General features: G+C 52.1%; 5 protein-coding genes across 5 annotated transcripts; 3 read left to right on the top strand and 2 right to left on the bottom strand.

The window, feature by feature from the left end:
- Window positions 1-100: 100 nt before the first annotated feature.
- BO72DRAFT_251769 (uncharacterized protein) lies at window positions 101-1,427 on the top strand. The gene is made up of 4 exons (XM_040940039.1): window positions 101-204; window positions 265-510; window positions 637-1,100; window positions 1,231-1,427. Exons 2-4 carry the CDS (start codon window positions 318-320, stop codon window positions 1,234-1,236), a joined length of 663 nt encoding a protein of 220 aa, XP_040797044.1. The 5' UTR covers window positions 101-204; window positions 265-317; the 3' UTR covers window positions 1,237-1,427.
- A 168-nt stretch (window positions 1,428-1,595) lies between these two features.
- On the bottom strand, window positions 1,596-3,414 carry BO72DRAFT_251737 (telomere maintenance protein PBP2). Its single transcript, XM_040940038.1, has 3 exons — window positions 2,692-3,414; window positions 1,728-2,619; window positions 1,596-1,662 (listed from the first exon to the last, which is right to left on the bottom strand). Exons 1-3 carry the CDS (start codon window positions 3,196-3,198, stop codon window positions 1,640-1,642), a joined length of 1,422 nt encoding a protein of 473 aa, XP_040797043.1. The 5' UTR covers window positions 3,199-3,414; the 3' UTR covers window positions 1,596-1,639.
- A 740-nt stretch (window positions 3,415-4,154) lies between these two features.
- On the top strand, window positions 4,155-5,536 carry BO72DRAFT_413468 (uncharacterized protein). The gene is made up of 2 exons (XM_040942507.1): window positions 4,155-4,463; window positions 4,526-5,536. Exons 1-2 carry the CDS (start codon window positions 4,278-4,280, stop codon window positions 5,375-5,377), a joined length of 1,038 nt encoding a protein of 345 aa, XP_040797042.1. The 5' UTR covers window positions 4,155-4,277; the 3' UTR covers window positions 5,378-5,536.
- On the bottom strand, window positions 5,387-10,463 carry BO72DRAFT_480542 (RecQ family helicase MusN). The gene is made up of 4 exons (XM_040947641.1): window positions 9,966-10,463; window positions 6,321-9,907; window positions 6,183-6,261; window positions 5,387-6,133 (listed from the first exon to the last, which is right to left on the bottom strand). Exons 1-4 carry the CDS (start codon window positions 10,390-10,392, stop codon window positions 5,601-5,603), a joined length of 4,626 nt encoding a protein of 1,541 aa, XP_040797041.1. The 5' UTR covers window positions 10,393-10,463; the 3' UTR covers window positions 5,387-5,600.
- Window positions 10,464-10,955: 492 nt separating this feature from the next.
- On the top strand, window positions 10,956-13,299 carry BO72DRAFT_452117 (putative Kelch repeats protein). The gene is made up of 3 exons (XM_040945660.1): window positions 10,956-11,517; window positions 11,573-11,718; window positions 11,771-13,299. Exons 1-3 carry the CDS (start codon window positions 11,073-11,075, stop codon window positions 13,199-13,201), a joined length of 2,022 nt encoding a protein of 673 aa, XP_040797040.1. The 5' UTR covers window positions 10,956-11,072; the 3' UTR covers window positions 13,202-13,299.
- Window positions 13,300-13,349: the final 50 nt, after the last annotated feature.

The following is a 13,349-nucleotide window of genomic DNA, read 5'->3' as shown; positions in this document are numbered from 1 at the left end:
TCATCCAGGTACTGATGAGGAATTTGAGGATAATAACCAGGCTGGCTGCTACCTAGGCTGGTGTACGGAATGCTGGGGATGGGAATGGTCTGATAGTGGATCGAACCTTAGGCACCAAGCTAGGGTCTATAGTCCTCCTCACTGACATCATCCCGCCCAAAGTGGGAGTGACATCAACATGGAACACCATCGATAAGCCTTGGAGTATTTATCATTCTCGTCCCCTCTCTGTCCAACAGACCACCGCCCAGCTAACTTTTGCAGCCACGAGCCTTTATATCATATTTCCATAATCATTCGATAGCCGCGCGCACAACATGTCGGAACAAAGCGTGACGGAGTTCATCTACTTCCACGTCAAGGACAGCGTCCGACCCGAGGACCCCGCCCACAGCGACGAGGGCGCCGCTCTCCTGCAGGTCTTCCAGAACACCAAGCACCAGAACGGATACAAGGGGTCCGTCTGGGGCCGGGCCGTCGAGGATGCGAGTTTGATCGTTTGGGCGATTGGTTAGTTTAGTTGAGCTCCTCTTTTGTCTCCAGCCAAGCCATCTTCCGCTACCCTCTACCTACCTATCTACCCTCACCACCTCACCCTCACCACCTCACCCCAACACAAACCTAACAGCCCAACAGACTGGAACGACGCGCACACCGGCGCACACCCGACCACGACCCTCGCCCCCTTCCTCCCATCGGACAACCCCGAGATCACCACCATCTTCGCCACCCTCACCCCTTCCACCACCCCCTCCTCCGCTTCCGAGAACAACAAGAACCCAACCACCACCGAAACCCTCCGCAGCAACCCTACCACCGAACTGTGGACCCCCGCGTTCCCGACCTCCCTCAGCCCGGAGGAAGTCAACGCCGTGCACGCCGACCTCATCGGCCTGCGCGCCGCCGTCACGGAGCGCCTCCCCGAAGGCAAACGGGCGGTGTCCTTTGCGATGGGCCAGGTGGAGCGGCCGGGGACGATGACGCACGAGCAGAGCGAGACCGGCGAGGCGTTTGTGGTGGTCGTGGCGGCCGGGTGGGCCAGCGTCGAGGTGCATCTGGCGGGCAAGGAGACGGAGGCGTTCCAGACGGCCATCGGGAAGGTCAGGGCCCGGTTGTTGGCGCCGGTTAGGGGGTTGGGGGGGTTGAAGCATTTTGAGTTCGCGGGGGTTGAGTGAACTAACTCACTGAGTTTGGGGGTGGGGGTTTGGTTTTGGGGGAGATGGGGGGAAGGTTTAGGAGGGTATAAGCTAGGTGTTCATGTGTGGTTTAGGTATTAGGTCTGTGTAGGGTCTGTCCTTTAAGGGTTGGAAGGTTGGTATTAGGGCTGGGGTTGGATGGTTGGGCGTGATGATGATGATGATGCCACAGAATTATGATCAGAATTCAAAGCTGCTTCCTTTTTTCTTTTGGTCACACAACAATAAGTACAATACAGCAGCCACGGGAGTGGAAATGGAATAGAGAAATAAAAGCCCGGAACGAAGACACAACAAGGAAATGCCCATTAGTTGGTGAAATGAGTAACAAAAAAGACCGACGGGATGGATTTTAGTGGTCAAGTCAGAAAGAAAAAAAAGAAGACCTCCAAAGTGTGTAGGAAAAAAAGAACTAAACTAGCTAAAACTTCATACTAACCCGTTTAGATACGATGCTTTTCGCTTTCTGTGTTTGCCGTGGCTTGTTAGTGGATGATAGATCGGATGAAAATACGGGGCACAAAAACTGACCGAGTCGGGAGTAGAGCATGTACAACGCCATCTGGTTGCACTCCTGAGTACCCGTGATAGTGACCAGGCGCTCGTTGCTGTTCTCTTGGGGCTCGTTGATCTTGATCACACTGCCACTCAAGTGTCGGATCTCGTTGATCTTGGCTCCGCCCTTGCCGATGATCGCGCCCACCATGTCGTTGGGGATGTAGATCTGTTGAGTCAATGGCTGACCAGGCATGACGCCACCGGCAGGGGCAACCGGGGCAGGACCACCGGCGCCACCAGCACGGGGCTGCGCAGCCTGCGGACCGCCGTAGGCCGCGGGCTGGTGCGGGCCGGCTCCGGAGTACGGGGTGTGGGGAGTAGCGCCGTAGGGCATGTTGGGCTGGGCGACAGGAGTGGGTGCAGCTTGGCCGTGGAGGTAGGGGACGCCATAGCTGCCGGCCGCGCCGCGGTTGGGGTGAGGGTGGTGGCGCTTGAACGTGTCGGGGTGACCATATTGGCCGCCAGCGGGTTGAGGCACATAGGGGACAACCTGCATCCCTCCAGGCACGGCTCCAGCGGGCCCACCACTGCGAGTAGCGTAGGCAGAGGCTGCCGGTCCGCCGAAGCGTTCAGTCAGCTGCTCGACCAGAGTCACGGCAACATAATAGGTAGCGATGTGCACGGCGTCCGCAACGCCAAGGATTACAAGGGACCGCTCAGTCGACAAGGGAAGGCAGGCATCCGAAGCGTTTAGACGTGCGCCAGAAGCCTCTTGGATCTCGCGGATCCGGCTACCACCCTTGCCAATGATCGAACCAATGAGGATATGAGGGATTAGCAAACGCAAGGGGTACGTCTTGGATTGGGCAGTTGAAGGGGCATCAAGGGGCTCGTTGTTCAAGGTACGGATGATCAAACCGAATGCCTGGCGTCCAAATTAGCATCACTGAACCAGGGCCGCGAAATTCACGTTTCTGGGGATTAAATGTCCACCAACCTTAGCAGCAGCGTCCTGGGGGCCGCTGACAGTCAAGATACGCTCCACCGCACCCCGGGAGTAATCGCTGACAGTGCACTTGGCTCCCGACAGACGACGAATTTGGGAAACATTCTCACCACCTTTACCGATGACGGTCGCAGCCTCCTGGCTGGAGATTACAGCACGGATGTGAATCCAGCTAGACTCGTCCTGAGAGCGCTGCTCAGACTGGGCAGCTGCAGACTCTCCGTGAGAAGCAGTCGACTGGATGGGCTGCGTCTCCGAAGAAGCGCCCTTGGCAGTCGGAGCATCCGGAACCACGGTGTCTCCTTGGCCATCAGCGCTGGCGCTGGAAGCCGCTGCGGCGTCCGTCTTCACCTCGGTATACGCCTCAGCCTCCTCGCCCTTTACTACTTTGTCCAAAGCCGGACGCTTGGCCTCGGGCTGGTCATTGGGACCCGACGGCGAGGAAGGATCTTCCAACGGACGCTTGGTCGATTGCAACGCGGATGGAGAGGCAGACATGATTTCTGTATGCCCAAAGCTTTGCAGTCTTGCTTCACTTACACAGGAAGTCGAAGTGTCAAGAATAGCTCTCTTGTTTTTTTTCTCTTTTGTTTTCTGTCTTCTGCTTTATGTGATCGACTATGTACACCAGGAGTTCCCAATAAAACTTGCTGGTGCTGGCGATCGGGTGGAGAGGGAATTCTGGTGCTTGGGATGACTAGGAGGACTGGTGTGAATATGGTGGCGGGAAAGTGAGGTTGGAAAGGAGAGGTCGACGGAGGAAAGTGTGGAAGGATGCTGGATTGTCACGGGCCTTGGTTTGGAGCAGAGAAAGCTTCACCAAAGCGAGGTAGTGGCAAGGTAGAGGATGTAAGGAAAAGAAACCAATCGAATCGGGCACGATGGAACGAAGCAAGAGGTCTTGGATGTTGGACGGAGACGAAAGGTGTGTTCAGGGTCCGGGCGAATTTAGATGCTGGAGGGTGGATAACGGTGGGGGAGGGAAAGGGAAGAAATGAAAGCAAGATTGAAGCCTGAAACAATTCCCAAAGTCCCAATTTCTCCTTGTTTTCCTGCCAGAAAACGCGACTTGCTCAGATGCACAGGCTGTATGTACGTACAGCACGTCGGTTACCCAATCACCTGCCGGAGGGGGAGTGTCTAGCGCAGGAAGTTGGACGGGGGAAAGACTCGAAAAGCTGAGGCAGTCGAGAATAGCCGATCGAAGCTCGCGGTCGTAGATAAAGATACGGATGTGAAAGGAATATGATAAGGGGAAGTTGATGGGCGAGGGTGGGAACGGGGGGTTCGACGTCGCGGTGAAGAGATGAGGTTGAGGGAGTTGGTGAGGCGAGCTGTTGGCATGAGACACGCTAGTCCGTTTGCAGTCAAGCCGCCCATGTTCCGCTGTCACGTGTTAAGCCATCAACAACTACTGTTATCCCATTGTATATCAAGCATATTGACAGGTCACAATACTTCACACGCTGCCAGATCACGAGAATAGTGACTGTGATTGAGCTCTATTTTACTCCGGAAAATAATTGCGAAGGACGTCGAATCTACGCTTCCTTGCTGTATTGTCATCATCCACTGCCATGGACGTCCCACAGGAAAGAGTCGATAAAATCCAGCGCTTCGCAGAGAAACGCCAACAAACAGAAAAGAGCCATGCCACACAGCCGCTGAGCCCAGCCAATATCCAGGCCTATAACAAGAGACTGGATGAAACTCTGCGAGAGCTACAAGAACAAGTCAAGCGTCAAGAAAATGAGTTGCGCAAGGTGCGTATTATGACCAATACAAAGACGACCAGCAGACATCGTCAACTAACACGCGGCCCCAGCTACGCGAGATCAACTCCATCGATCTCTCCAGGATCGGTACCAGCACCTGGGCCCGAGTATCTCAGGTGCGCCGGGCCAAAAAGGCGTATGACTCTCTCCTCAAATCGGAGACGGAGTTTCCACCGCTCGGTTCTCCGTTGCCGTCGTTACTGGCCGTTGAGGAGACATCCCGTCTGGTGAAGGAGACGAAGATCGCCGCCTCGGAAACGGGCAAGAATCTCTCTAACACGCGCCAGCGGTCGAAGACAGAGGAGGCGAACCTGCGCGATGCGCAAGCCATTCAAGATGGTCTGCAGCGACGGATTCGAACTGTGGCGAGTCAAAATGCCACGAAGGAAAAGAAGGCAAGCTCTCAACTAGCGCGGGAGCTCGTGGAGCAGAAGCAACGGGAAAACGACGAGTATGACAAGGCAACAGAAGATACGAAGACCAAACTCTACGAATTTATTGATCGGTCTCTTGCATCGATGCTTGCAGCAGAATCCCTCGGCGGACCGACTGTAGGCGATGTACCAGATGTCTCAGACGCTACCTTGGAACTGGGCTATACCAGCCATGGCAAGCCGAAGAAGCCGAAAGTACAGGCCGAAACAACTGAGTCAGGTACCAGCCAACGACGCATCGATGAGATTCTACCTCGACAGAACGAGCAAGGAAGGACCTCCAACCGAAGGGAAGTGGCGGCAGTCGAGATGCGCAATCTTCTTGACGAGTTGTTGGAAGCAAGCCCCTCGTATGTGAACGTTCGAGAATCCGCAGCTTCCAGGTTTCTAGTACGAGTCAAAGTGGCACAGTTCCACCCACGCGATGCGAGAAGGTTAAGATTAATTGATTTTGGGCGCACGCTATAATATCATCTAGCTGTCCATTCCCCGCCGCGTCGGCACTATCATGCGGGTTCTATATAGCGCTATAACATAGAAGCGCCATGTGCGCCTATCACACTATCCTTATGAGACACCCGAATGTAACGCCTATACATGCAATAGTCGCAATGAAACCACAGTCGCAAACGCTGATATATCGTAAACATGTCATTAATCGCTATATCTCAGATGCACGCAAAAAGGTATCTCAGACAGGCATCATCCCAATACGACTTGTCGCTGATTTCGGCTTGGAAGGTTTTTGGGCCGAGGTCGAAGAAGGGCGGTTGTCAGCACGGTCATGGGATTTCCTCCGAGCCCCTGCTGTTTTCGATTTCGCTTTTGCTCCTGTGTTATAGCGACGTGGACGTTTACTTGTCTGGCGTTTTCGGGGCTTGCCTTTGCCTGATCCTTCGCCACCGTTTCGAGATTCTTCAGTAGCATGCGGCCCTTGCTGCGACGAAAAGAACCTGCTGGAAACAACACTCTCATTCATATCAAAGTTAGACGCGTGGTCTGCCAGAAATCCCCCATCACTGAACTCATCCTCGTCCTCACTGCTGTTGAGGTAGATAACATTGTGATGGTTGGGATCGGGTACGACGCCATCGGCATCATCACGCTCTTTCCTTAACTCCTCATAGCGACGCTGCGTGTCCCTAACAAGTTTAAGCAGTTGAGAACCGTAACGGATAACTTTGTCAGGATCAATGCCAGGGATTGCAGCAAGTTCCGAAAGGTCTAATCATCAATCAGCACCGACCACAGTCATGATACAAAGTAATCTTACCTTTAGGGAAGACAATGACCATCTCGCGCAAGATGGTATCAGTAAACGGCTGGTTGCGCAGGCCTTTTTGAAGAACCAACTTTTCAATTTGTCAGTGGTTGCCCTGGTTCATGCTCTTTAGAATGTAAGGAATCTTACGTCTTGGCAGTAGTTCTTCGCATAGACCATAAAGTCCTCAGCTACCGCCTTGTGAAGAGGATCAAGCTGATCGAAACGGCGGTCTTGAGTGATAGGTGGACCGGGAGTGCGCTTTTTGTCTGGACGGGGCCTACCAGCGACGCGAATCTTCTCGAATCCGTCACTATCTGCATCATCAGTAGAGTCATCACCAGTTCCTTGGTATCGGAAACGCGCGAGTCGGCGCTGATTTGCGGCCTGTACAGGCGACGAGACGTTCGTAGATTGCGGTACGGTGTCCTTGCTGCCATCGGTTCGAGAAGACCGTGCGGGCCGTCGACCCTTCCCACTTGGTGAGACGCGGACGTCAAGCTTCAGTTTGACGCGACCACTTTCGTAGTCAGTTGCACGTGATCCCAGCTTGATGTACTGGATCACAAATTTGCTACCATTGATCACATTGTCCTCTCTCAAAGCCCCTTCCCTGAGAAGAGTGTAGAACAATCGTTCAACTTCTCCCACTGCTACACCTTTCCCGTCGCCATAGCCTGGGGCATTGCGGTGCTGAGGTGATCTGAACTTCTTAACTGTCCCTCGGAACATGTTCTCGCAATATGACATGGTAACCTTGTCATCCAGGTTTTGAAAGTAGCGAACGAGTTTAACCACAGAGGCAGCGTGGTCTGAGAAATCATGAAGTTCGGTAACAGAATCAGATTTGCAATTGTCGCAAGAAGCATTGCAGTCTTGTCGGCGAAACTTCTCGTTGAAGTAGCCGAGAATTTGCACTCGTCGGCAATCGGTCTGGTTCTCGCAATACTGTACGACCATGCGCAGCATGAGGCGTTGTCTGTCCTTTTGTTCCTTGCTTCCATCACTACTATCGATCATGCGGAACAAAGTTGTTGTATCTTTGTAGGTGTAGAACAAGTAGCAACCAGAACGCTTACCATCTCGACCGGCGCGTCCTGTTTCCTGATAGTAGCCTTCCAAGCTCTTGGGAATGCTATGATGGATCACGAAGCGTACATCGGGTTTATCAATTCCCATTCCAAAAGCGATGGTTGCGACTATGACGTGGGTCCTTCCAGCTTGCCAGGCTTGCTGAATTTCTGCGCGATCCTCGGAGCTCATACCAGCGTGATAATGTGCAGCTTTGATTCGATACTCCTGGCGAAGTTTGCTAGCGACGCTTTCACATGTCTTGCGCGAAAGACAATAGACGATCCCCGACTTGTTGCGGTATGAGTTGTTTATGATATCAGCGATGCTGGCTAGGAGTTCAGACCCCTTCTGCTTCTTCCGCACTTCATAGGACAAGTTAGGTCGGTTAAAGCTCTGAATCAATACTTCGCAGCCTTCCATCCTTAAGTTGTGGATAACGTCAAGTTTGACATTCTCGGTCGCCGTAGCTGTTAACGCCATCATCGGGACGCCAGGAAGCCGGGTTCGGAGTTCTCCAAGTTCCTTATAGTCGGGACGAAAGTCATGCCCCCATTGACTGACACAATGAGCCTCGTCGATGACAATGCGAGCTAGCTTGTGGTTGTTGCGAAGCCTTTCTAGGCTGCGAACAATGGCTTGGCTCTTGTTGACCATCTCTGGAGTGATGTAGAGCAACTCAATCTCTTTCTCGGGTCTGAAATCAGATAATATGTCTAGAATCCGCTGGCGCTCTTCTTTCTTTGTTTCGCCATTCAAAACGTACGCCTTGATATTGAGCTTGTTGAGATGGGAGACTTGGTCCTGCATCAAACTCAGCAGTGGTGATATCACGATGGTAACTCCACTTGTCATCCCGCTAGAAACCACAGAGGGCAGCTGATAACACAGAGACTTGCCGCCTCCTGTGGGCATTAGCACAAATACATCTTTGCCACCGAGCGTTGCGTCTATGGCCTCAAGTTGATTAAGACGGAATCCCTGGAGTCCGAATCGATCCCTTAGTGCAGCCTTCACATCTTTGGTCCATGCATGTTGTGTCCACAGAGTGTTCTGGCTTTGTTGCTTCTGCGTTGCGGGAAAACGCGGGGTGTTCCCTGAGGCTTCAGCAAAAACCTTACGGTTCTGAAGCTCGAGATGGTTTGCCGAATTCGTGGAGGGATCTTCAAAGTACTCTGCAGCCTCTAGCATGTCTTCGTCGTCCAGATCGAATTCATCCATTATCTCCGTGGCGACAGTCGGAGAACCCATCGTCCTCGTGAACGTATCCTCGTCCGACAACATGGTCGTATCGTCATAGTCAAAGGTTCTGCGACTGGAGGTGGCGTTGAGGTTTTTGAAAGATAGGTCTGATACTCGCGTGGAGATCTCGGAACGTGCGTCATTATAGCCTGTCGTCGGTCGTAGTGAGCCCTTTGAAACCGGCTCCTCAACGCCTTTTGTGATACTTGATCGAACAGTGTCTCTAAAATTAGAAGATGCGGCACGAGGTGCAAGCGAGAATGAAGTTGACTGTTCTAGACCAATTCTAGAAGTGCCATTGTGCAGCGAGTCAAGATATGATAAGATATCAGTCCGTTGCAGTGTACGCCGCATATTGGATTCAATTTCCTCTAATTGTGCAGTCAACTGCCGACTCTCTGCAAGTTCCGGCATCGTCTGCGGATCGCCACCTTGCGAAATGGCCTGCATCAAGGTCTTTTTCAGGGCTTGCCTCTTGGTATCGCATGAGAAGTAGGCAGCCCTATCTTGTCTCAGCCTTTCGATGGCCTCGATCTTTTCAGTAAGAGATTTGTTCTCGACAATCAACTCCGGCGCAGGCTCTCCCTTCATTGCTCGCTCATATACAACCTCAGAATTCTTCGTGAGGGTATCTTTGAATGTCGCGATCATCCCTTCGATTGAAGCTGCAGACGAAGACAAAAACCTGGCTACGTCCTTGTCAAGAGAAACAGATGGCGATGAATCCACGGTTGCAGATATGTGCGACGGCTGCTGTGAGCTAGCAAGAGTTCGTGAGGTTGAAGGAATGGCCTCTGACATCCCAGATATGGGCGCAGCTTGCATTGGCTTGCGAACAATAGTTTCAGGCGAATGAGTATCCAGGGCGTCAACCTCTGGCGATATTGGGTACAGAGACTCGTCGGGATTCAAACCCATGTCATCCTTAGCTTCCCAGTCATCGAAGAGATCGTCGTCATCATCTTCATCTGAGTCGGCGATCACTTGACTTAGGTTTCGGGAAGGCGTGCGCTGGTGATTATCCACGGTGGACTGTGGCAGTCTCTTGCGTTGAGAAGGTGAGGGAGCAGGCTGAAGACGTTCAGCAGTTCGAGCAACCTTCAACGGCGAGCGCGCTTTAGGGGCAGACTTTCTCGGCGAGAGAAGATCAGACATATAATCATCGCTTTTCCGCTTCTTCCCACGTTTTTCGGGTGAGTGCTTCCGAACTGCAGCTTCTTCCGTCCATAATTGTTGAGGTTCGCCGAAGCCATCTGTGGTACTTGACGAGAAGGCAGTTGGATCGAAATCCCCAGTCAAATCTATCGTGTCCACATCAAAATCAGAGAATGGCGATAGGACTTCGAGGTTTTGTTTCGAGCGGAAAGGCGTCACGGATGTCTTCTTGGGGCTGCGGACTGAGGAAGGAGGAACACTTTGTGATGCTATTGAGCGTAAGTAGCGCGTAACTGTGGTAGGGAGTGTTCGAATCTGAGCGCACACCTTTTATTGACTTGGTCACGGTAGTTGGCTCCTTCGCGGGCGCCTCTGGCGCAAGACGATGCTTGGATGCTTTTGGGGTCTGGTTGGGGCTATCCTTGGAGAGGCAGAGCATCCGCGGTTTGCGCCCAGACCCCGGAGTAAGTACCAGGCGTGCCATTTCTTCCGATTCAGAGTCTATCTCCCCATCATTGTTGAGATCGGTCTGGTCTTGGATACCGCGAGTAGGCTCCGAATCATCAATTGCGAATGAGCCATGTATTTGGGCGGTTAACGTAGGCAATGTCGTGACCGGGAAGAGTGGGAGAGCGCTCCGGGCACTAGTGGTGTTGTTTTGATACTCGTGCTCGGACGAAACCAGAGAGGGGTAGAGTGCATGACCTTGCTGCAACAGCCATTTGAGATGAGCTGTCAGGTTATTCTTAGTCATATGGCCGTAGTCTTGCTCGCATGGTTTTCTCAGGAGATTTAAACATAACAATAGCGATGGGTGTTCTAGCCGCCAAAAACAAAAACTATTGTATGGATGAGAAGCATTGCGACGGCCAATGATCCGACGCGTCTCCGCGCGCTATCACGTGGGCGGTGACTGGCACTCTCTCGGCGCAGCAGTTTCCAACTAGTAACTTAGGCATCTGGTAATCTTAGTACCCGGGTCATACATTACATACCTTGATCGATACTATTCACTCGCACTCTGTCAACTCACAATATAACAGTACTCCTCATGTGCACAAATACTTGATGTTCTATCTGTCAGCAAACTCTGTCACTTCAGTATGATTTTTGCTGTCCATCGCAAGCATTGTGGCCCCCCAGAAGTCTAGCTCTTGGATAAATTACGTGTCTCCTGGCGTACGGGGCCGCGGGCTTGTAAAACTATTACTCAATCTGGTAATATTAGGAGGGGCCAATGGCTCGACAATCTTTTTTTTTTCCTTGCGGCCGAGAAGGCCCCGCGCTATAGAAGAAATACTACTGTTCCCGTAGCATTATCGATAAGACAAAATATCCTAAAGCTGGTGAGACTTATCAGCCACCCTGAAGTAACAAAGCCAAGGACAATTTCTCTTCAACCAGAGTAAGCAAGTACTCACTGGAGCCAACATCATGGGCAAGAAGAACAAGAAGTCCGCCGAGCACAAGGAGCGGGTAGCAGCGAAACAGTCGAAGAAAGCTGCCCAGAAAGAGAAGAGAGGCAAGACCAAGGGCAAAGATGCAGACAGCGATGCTGAAGATGCCGATTTGGACGCCATCCTTGCTCAGTATGCAGAGGAGCAAGCCAGGTTCCTTAAGGTCACCGAGACTGTCAGTGGGCCTCCCACTCCTCGGTCCTCTGCCACTGTATTAGCTTCGCCGTCGAACCAGAACGAACTTCTGGTCTTTGGTGGAGAGTATTTCGATGGCAATCTAGCTACCTTCTTCAATAATCTTTTTATCTACAACATCAACCGTGGGGAATGGAAGGAGATTAACAGTCCCAACAGTCCTCTTCCCCGGAGTGGACATGCATGGTGCCGTGGCGGCAACACTGGAGGCGTCTACTTGTTCGGAGGTAAGTGAGCTTCGCAGTTTGGGATGGGCTCAATTGGATTGACTCTCGTATCTAGGAGAGTTCTCTTCCCCGAAACAGGGAACGTTCTACCACTACAATGATTTCTGGCACCTTGATCCCTCGACAAGGGAATGGACCCGTCTGGAAACGAAGGGCAAGGGGCCTCCGGCTAGAAGTGGTCACCGAATGACTTACTACAAGGTTAGTGTCAATCAAGACGTTCTCAATGTGCCAGAAGCTTATGTTTTTGAAGAACTACATCATTTTGTTTGGAGGATTCCAGGATACCTCGCAACAGACCAAATACCTCCAGGACCTGTGGATCTACGATTGTGCAAAGTATACTTGGTTCGCCCCGAATCTTTCAACAGCTTCACAGAAACCTGATCCACGTTCGTCTTTCTCTTTCTTGCCGCATGACACAGGTGCTGTTCTCTACGGTGGCTATTCCCGCGTCAAAGTTAGCGCAGGTGTCGGGGGAAAGCCAGTGAAGAACGGCCCTCAGCGGATGACCATGAAACCTATGGTTCATCAGGATACTTGGTTCCTTCGAATCACGCCTCCACCTGCTGATGCACCGGCGAACACACTCCCGACAGTGCGCTGGGAGCGCAGAAAGAAGCCTGCTAACTCGCCCAACCCGCCTCGTGCCGGTGCCACCATGGCGTACCACAAGGGTCGAGGTATCATGTTCGGTGGTGTTCATGATGTTGAGCTCAGCGAGGAAGGCATTGACAGCGAGTTCTTTGACACCATGTTTGCCTGGAACACTGACCGTAACCGCTTCTTCCCCCTGACCCTGAGACGCCCCAGGACACAAGGCAAGAAACAGGCGGCAAACCAGTTCAAATCTCGCGACCGTAGCAAAGCTACCGAAGAGGAACTTCTACAAAATCTGAAAGCACTGGAGGCCAAGGGAGGCATCCGTGGTTTGGATGACGATGAGGAACTGCAATTGGCATCCAAGGCCGATGAGGAGCCGGCTGAACCAGAGAAACCGGCCGTGATACGATTCGAAATGCCTCATCAACGATTCAATGCGCAGTTGGCGGTGCAAGACGACACTCTATTCATCTTTGGTGGAACCTTTGAGAAGGGAGATCGGGAGTTCACGTTCAATGACCTGTACTCCATTGATTTGGTCAAGCTCGATGGGGTCAAGGAGATTTACTATGATGAACCTGGGAACTGGCATCTGCTCAACGAAGCCGATAGCGACGACGAGATGGATGAGGATGATGAGGAAGATCTTGAAGAAGATGAGGAAGGTGATGAAGATGCCATGTCCCTTGACACTGCCTCCCCTGCACCGACCGAGGTTACTGTACCATCGGTGACCAAGGAATTGGAACAGCTTGATGTGGAAGAGCAGGAGTCAGAGCCATCCGTCCAGGATAGCAGACCTCTTCCTCGTCCTTTCGAGAGCTTGCGTGAATTCTTTACTCGGACATCTGAAGATTGGCAAAAGATTCTGATGGACACTTTGAAAGAAAGAGGCGTCTCGTTGGACAAGAACATCAAAGAACTTCGTAAGGATGCATTCAACATGGCAGAGGAGAAATGGTGGGATAGCAGAGAAGAGATCATGGCTTTGGAAGACGAGCAAGAGGAGGCTGGTATTGGTGAGGTGGTCAGCATTGCTGATCGAGCGGACAATGCCGGAGGCGCTGGAAGACGCAGGTAATCTTGGATAAAAGCTTATCAGAGCATATCAAACAGACATTGCGAGGCGTAATGTCATGGTCCTTAATCTGATATCTTCTTGCGATGCTAGTAAATGACGATGACTACCTAGTACCTCAGCACCTAGTAACATGTCTCTGATTGAACTA

This window comes from Aspergillus fijiensis (assembly GCF_003184825.1).
Source record: "Aspergillus fijiensis CBS 313.89 unplaced genomic scaffold BO72scaffold_65, whole genome shotgun sequence".
Taxonomy (NCBI): Eukaryota; Fungi; Ascomycota; class Eurotiomycetes; order Eurotiales; family Aspergillaceae; genus Aspergillus; species Aspergillus fijiensis.
This window is presented reverse-complemented; position numbering and strand designations above follow the sequence as displayed.

What these genes read in the sequence shown, in the direction of transcription:
- BO72DRAFT_251769 (XM_040940039.1), top strand. Translation starts at nt 318, where the DNA reads ATGTCGGAACAAAGCGTGACGGAGTTCATCTACTTCCACGTCAAGGAC. An exon ending in TTTGATCGTTTGGGCGATTG is followed by an intron (nt 511 to 636) that starts GTTAGTTTAGTT and finishes ACAGCCCAACAG; the next exon opens with ACTGGAACGACGCGCACACC.
- BO72DRAFT_251737 (XM_040940038.1), bottom strand. Translation starts at nt 3,198, where the DNA reads ATGTCTGCCTCTCCATCCGCGTTGCAATCGACCAAGCGTCCGTTGGAA. An exon ending in CCCAGGACGCTGCTGCTAAG is followed by an intron (nt 2,620 to 2,691) that starts GTTGGTGGACAT and finishes TTTGGACGCCAG; the next exon opens with GCATTCGGTTTGATCATCCG. An exon ending in CATGCTCTACTCCCGACTCG is followed by an intron (nt 1,663 to 1,727) that starts GTCAGTTTTTGT and finishes CGGCAAACACAG; the next exon opens with AAAGCGAAAAGCATCGTATC.
- BO72DRAFT_413468 (XM_040942507.1), top strand. Translation starts at nt 4,278, where the DNA reads ATGGACGTCCCACAGGAAAGAGTCGATAAAATCCAGCGCTTCGCAGAG. An exon ending in AAGAAAATGAGTTGCGCAAG is followed by an intron (nt 4,464 to 4,525) that starts GTGCGTATTATG and finishes ACGCGGCCCCAG; the next exon opens with CTACGCGAGATCAACTCCAT.
- BO72DRAFT_480542 (XM_040947641.1), bottom strand. Translation starts at nt 10,392, where the DNA reads ATGACTAAGAATAACCTGACAGCTCATCTCAAATGGCTGTTGCAGCAA. An exon ending in CGAAGAACTACTGCCAAGAC is followed by an intron (nt 6,262 to 6,320) that starts GTAAGATTCCTT and finishes CAAATTGAAAAG; the next exon opens with TTGGTTCTTCAAAAAGGCCT. An exon ending in GGTCATTGTCTTCCCTAAAG is followed by an intron (nt 6,134 to 6,182) that starts GTAAGATTACTT and finishes ATTGATGATTAG; the next exon opens with ACCTTTCGGAACTTGCTGCA.
- BO72DRAFT_452117 (XM_040945660.1), top strand. Translation starts at nt 11,073, where the DNA reads ATGGGCAAGAAGAACAAGAAGTCCGCCGAGCACAAGGAGCGGGTAGCA. An exon ending in AGGCGTCTACTTGTTCGGAG is followed by an intron (nt 11,518 to 11,572) that starts GTAAGTGAGCTT and finishes TCTCGTATCTAG; the next exon opens with GAGAGTTCTCTTCCCCGAAA. An exon ending in ACCGAATGACTTACTACAAG is followed by an intron (nt 11,719 to 11,770) that starts GTTAGTGTCAAT and finishes ATGTTTTTGAAG; the next exon opens with AACTACATCATTTTGTTTGG.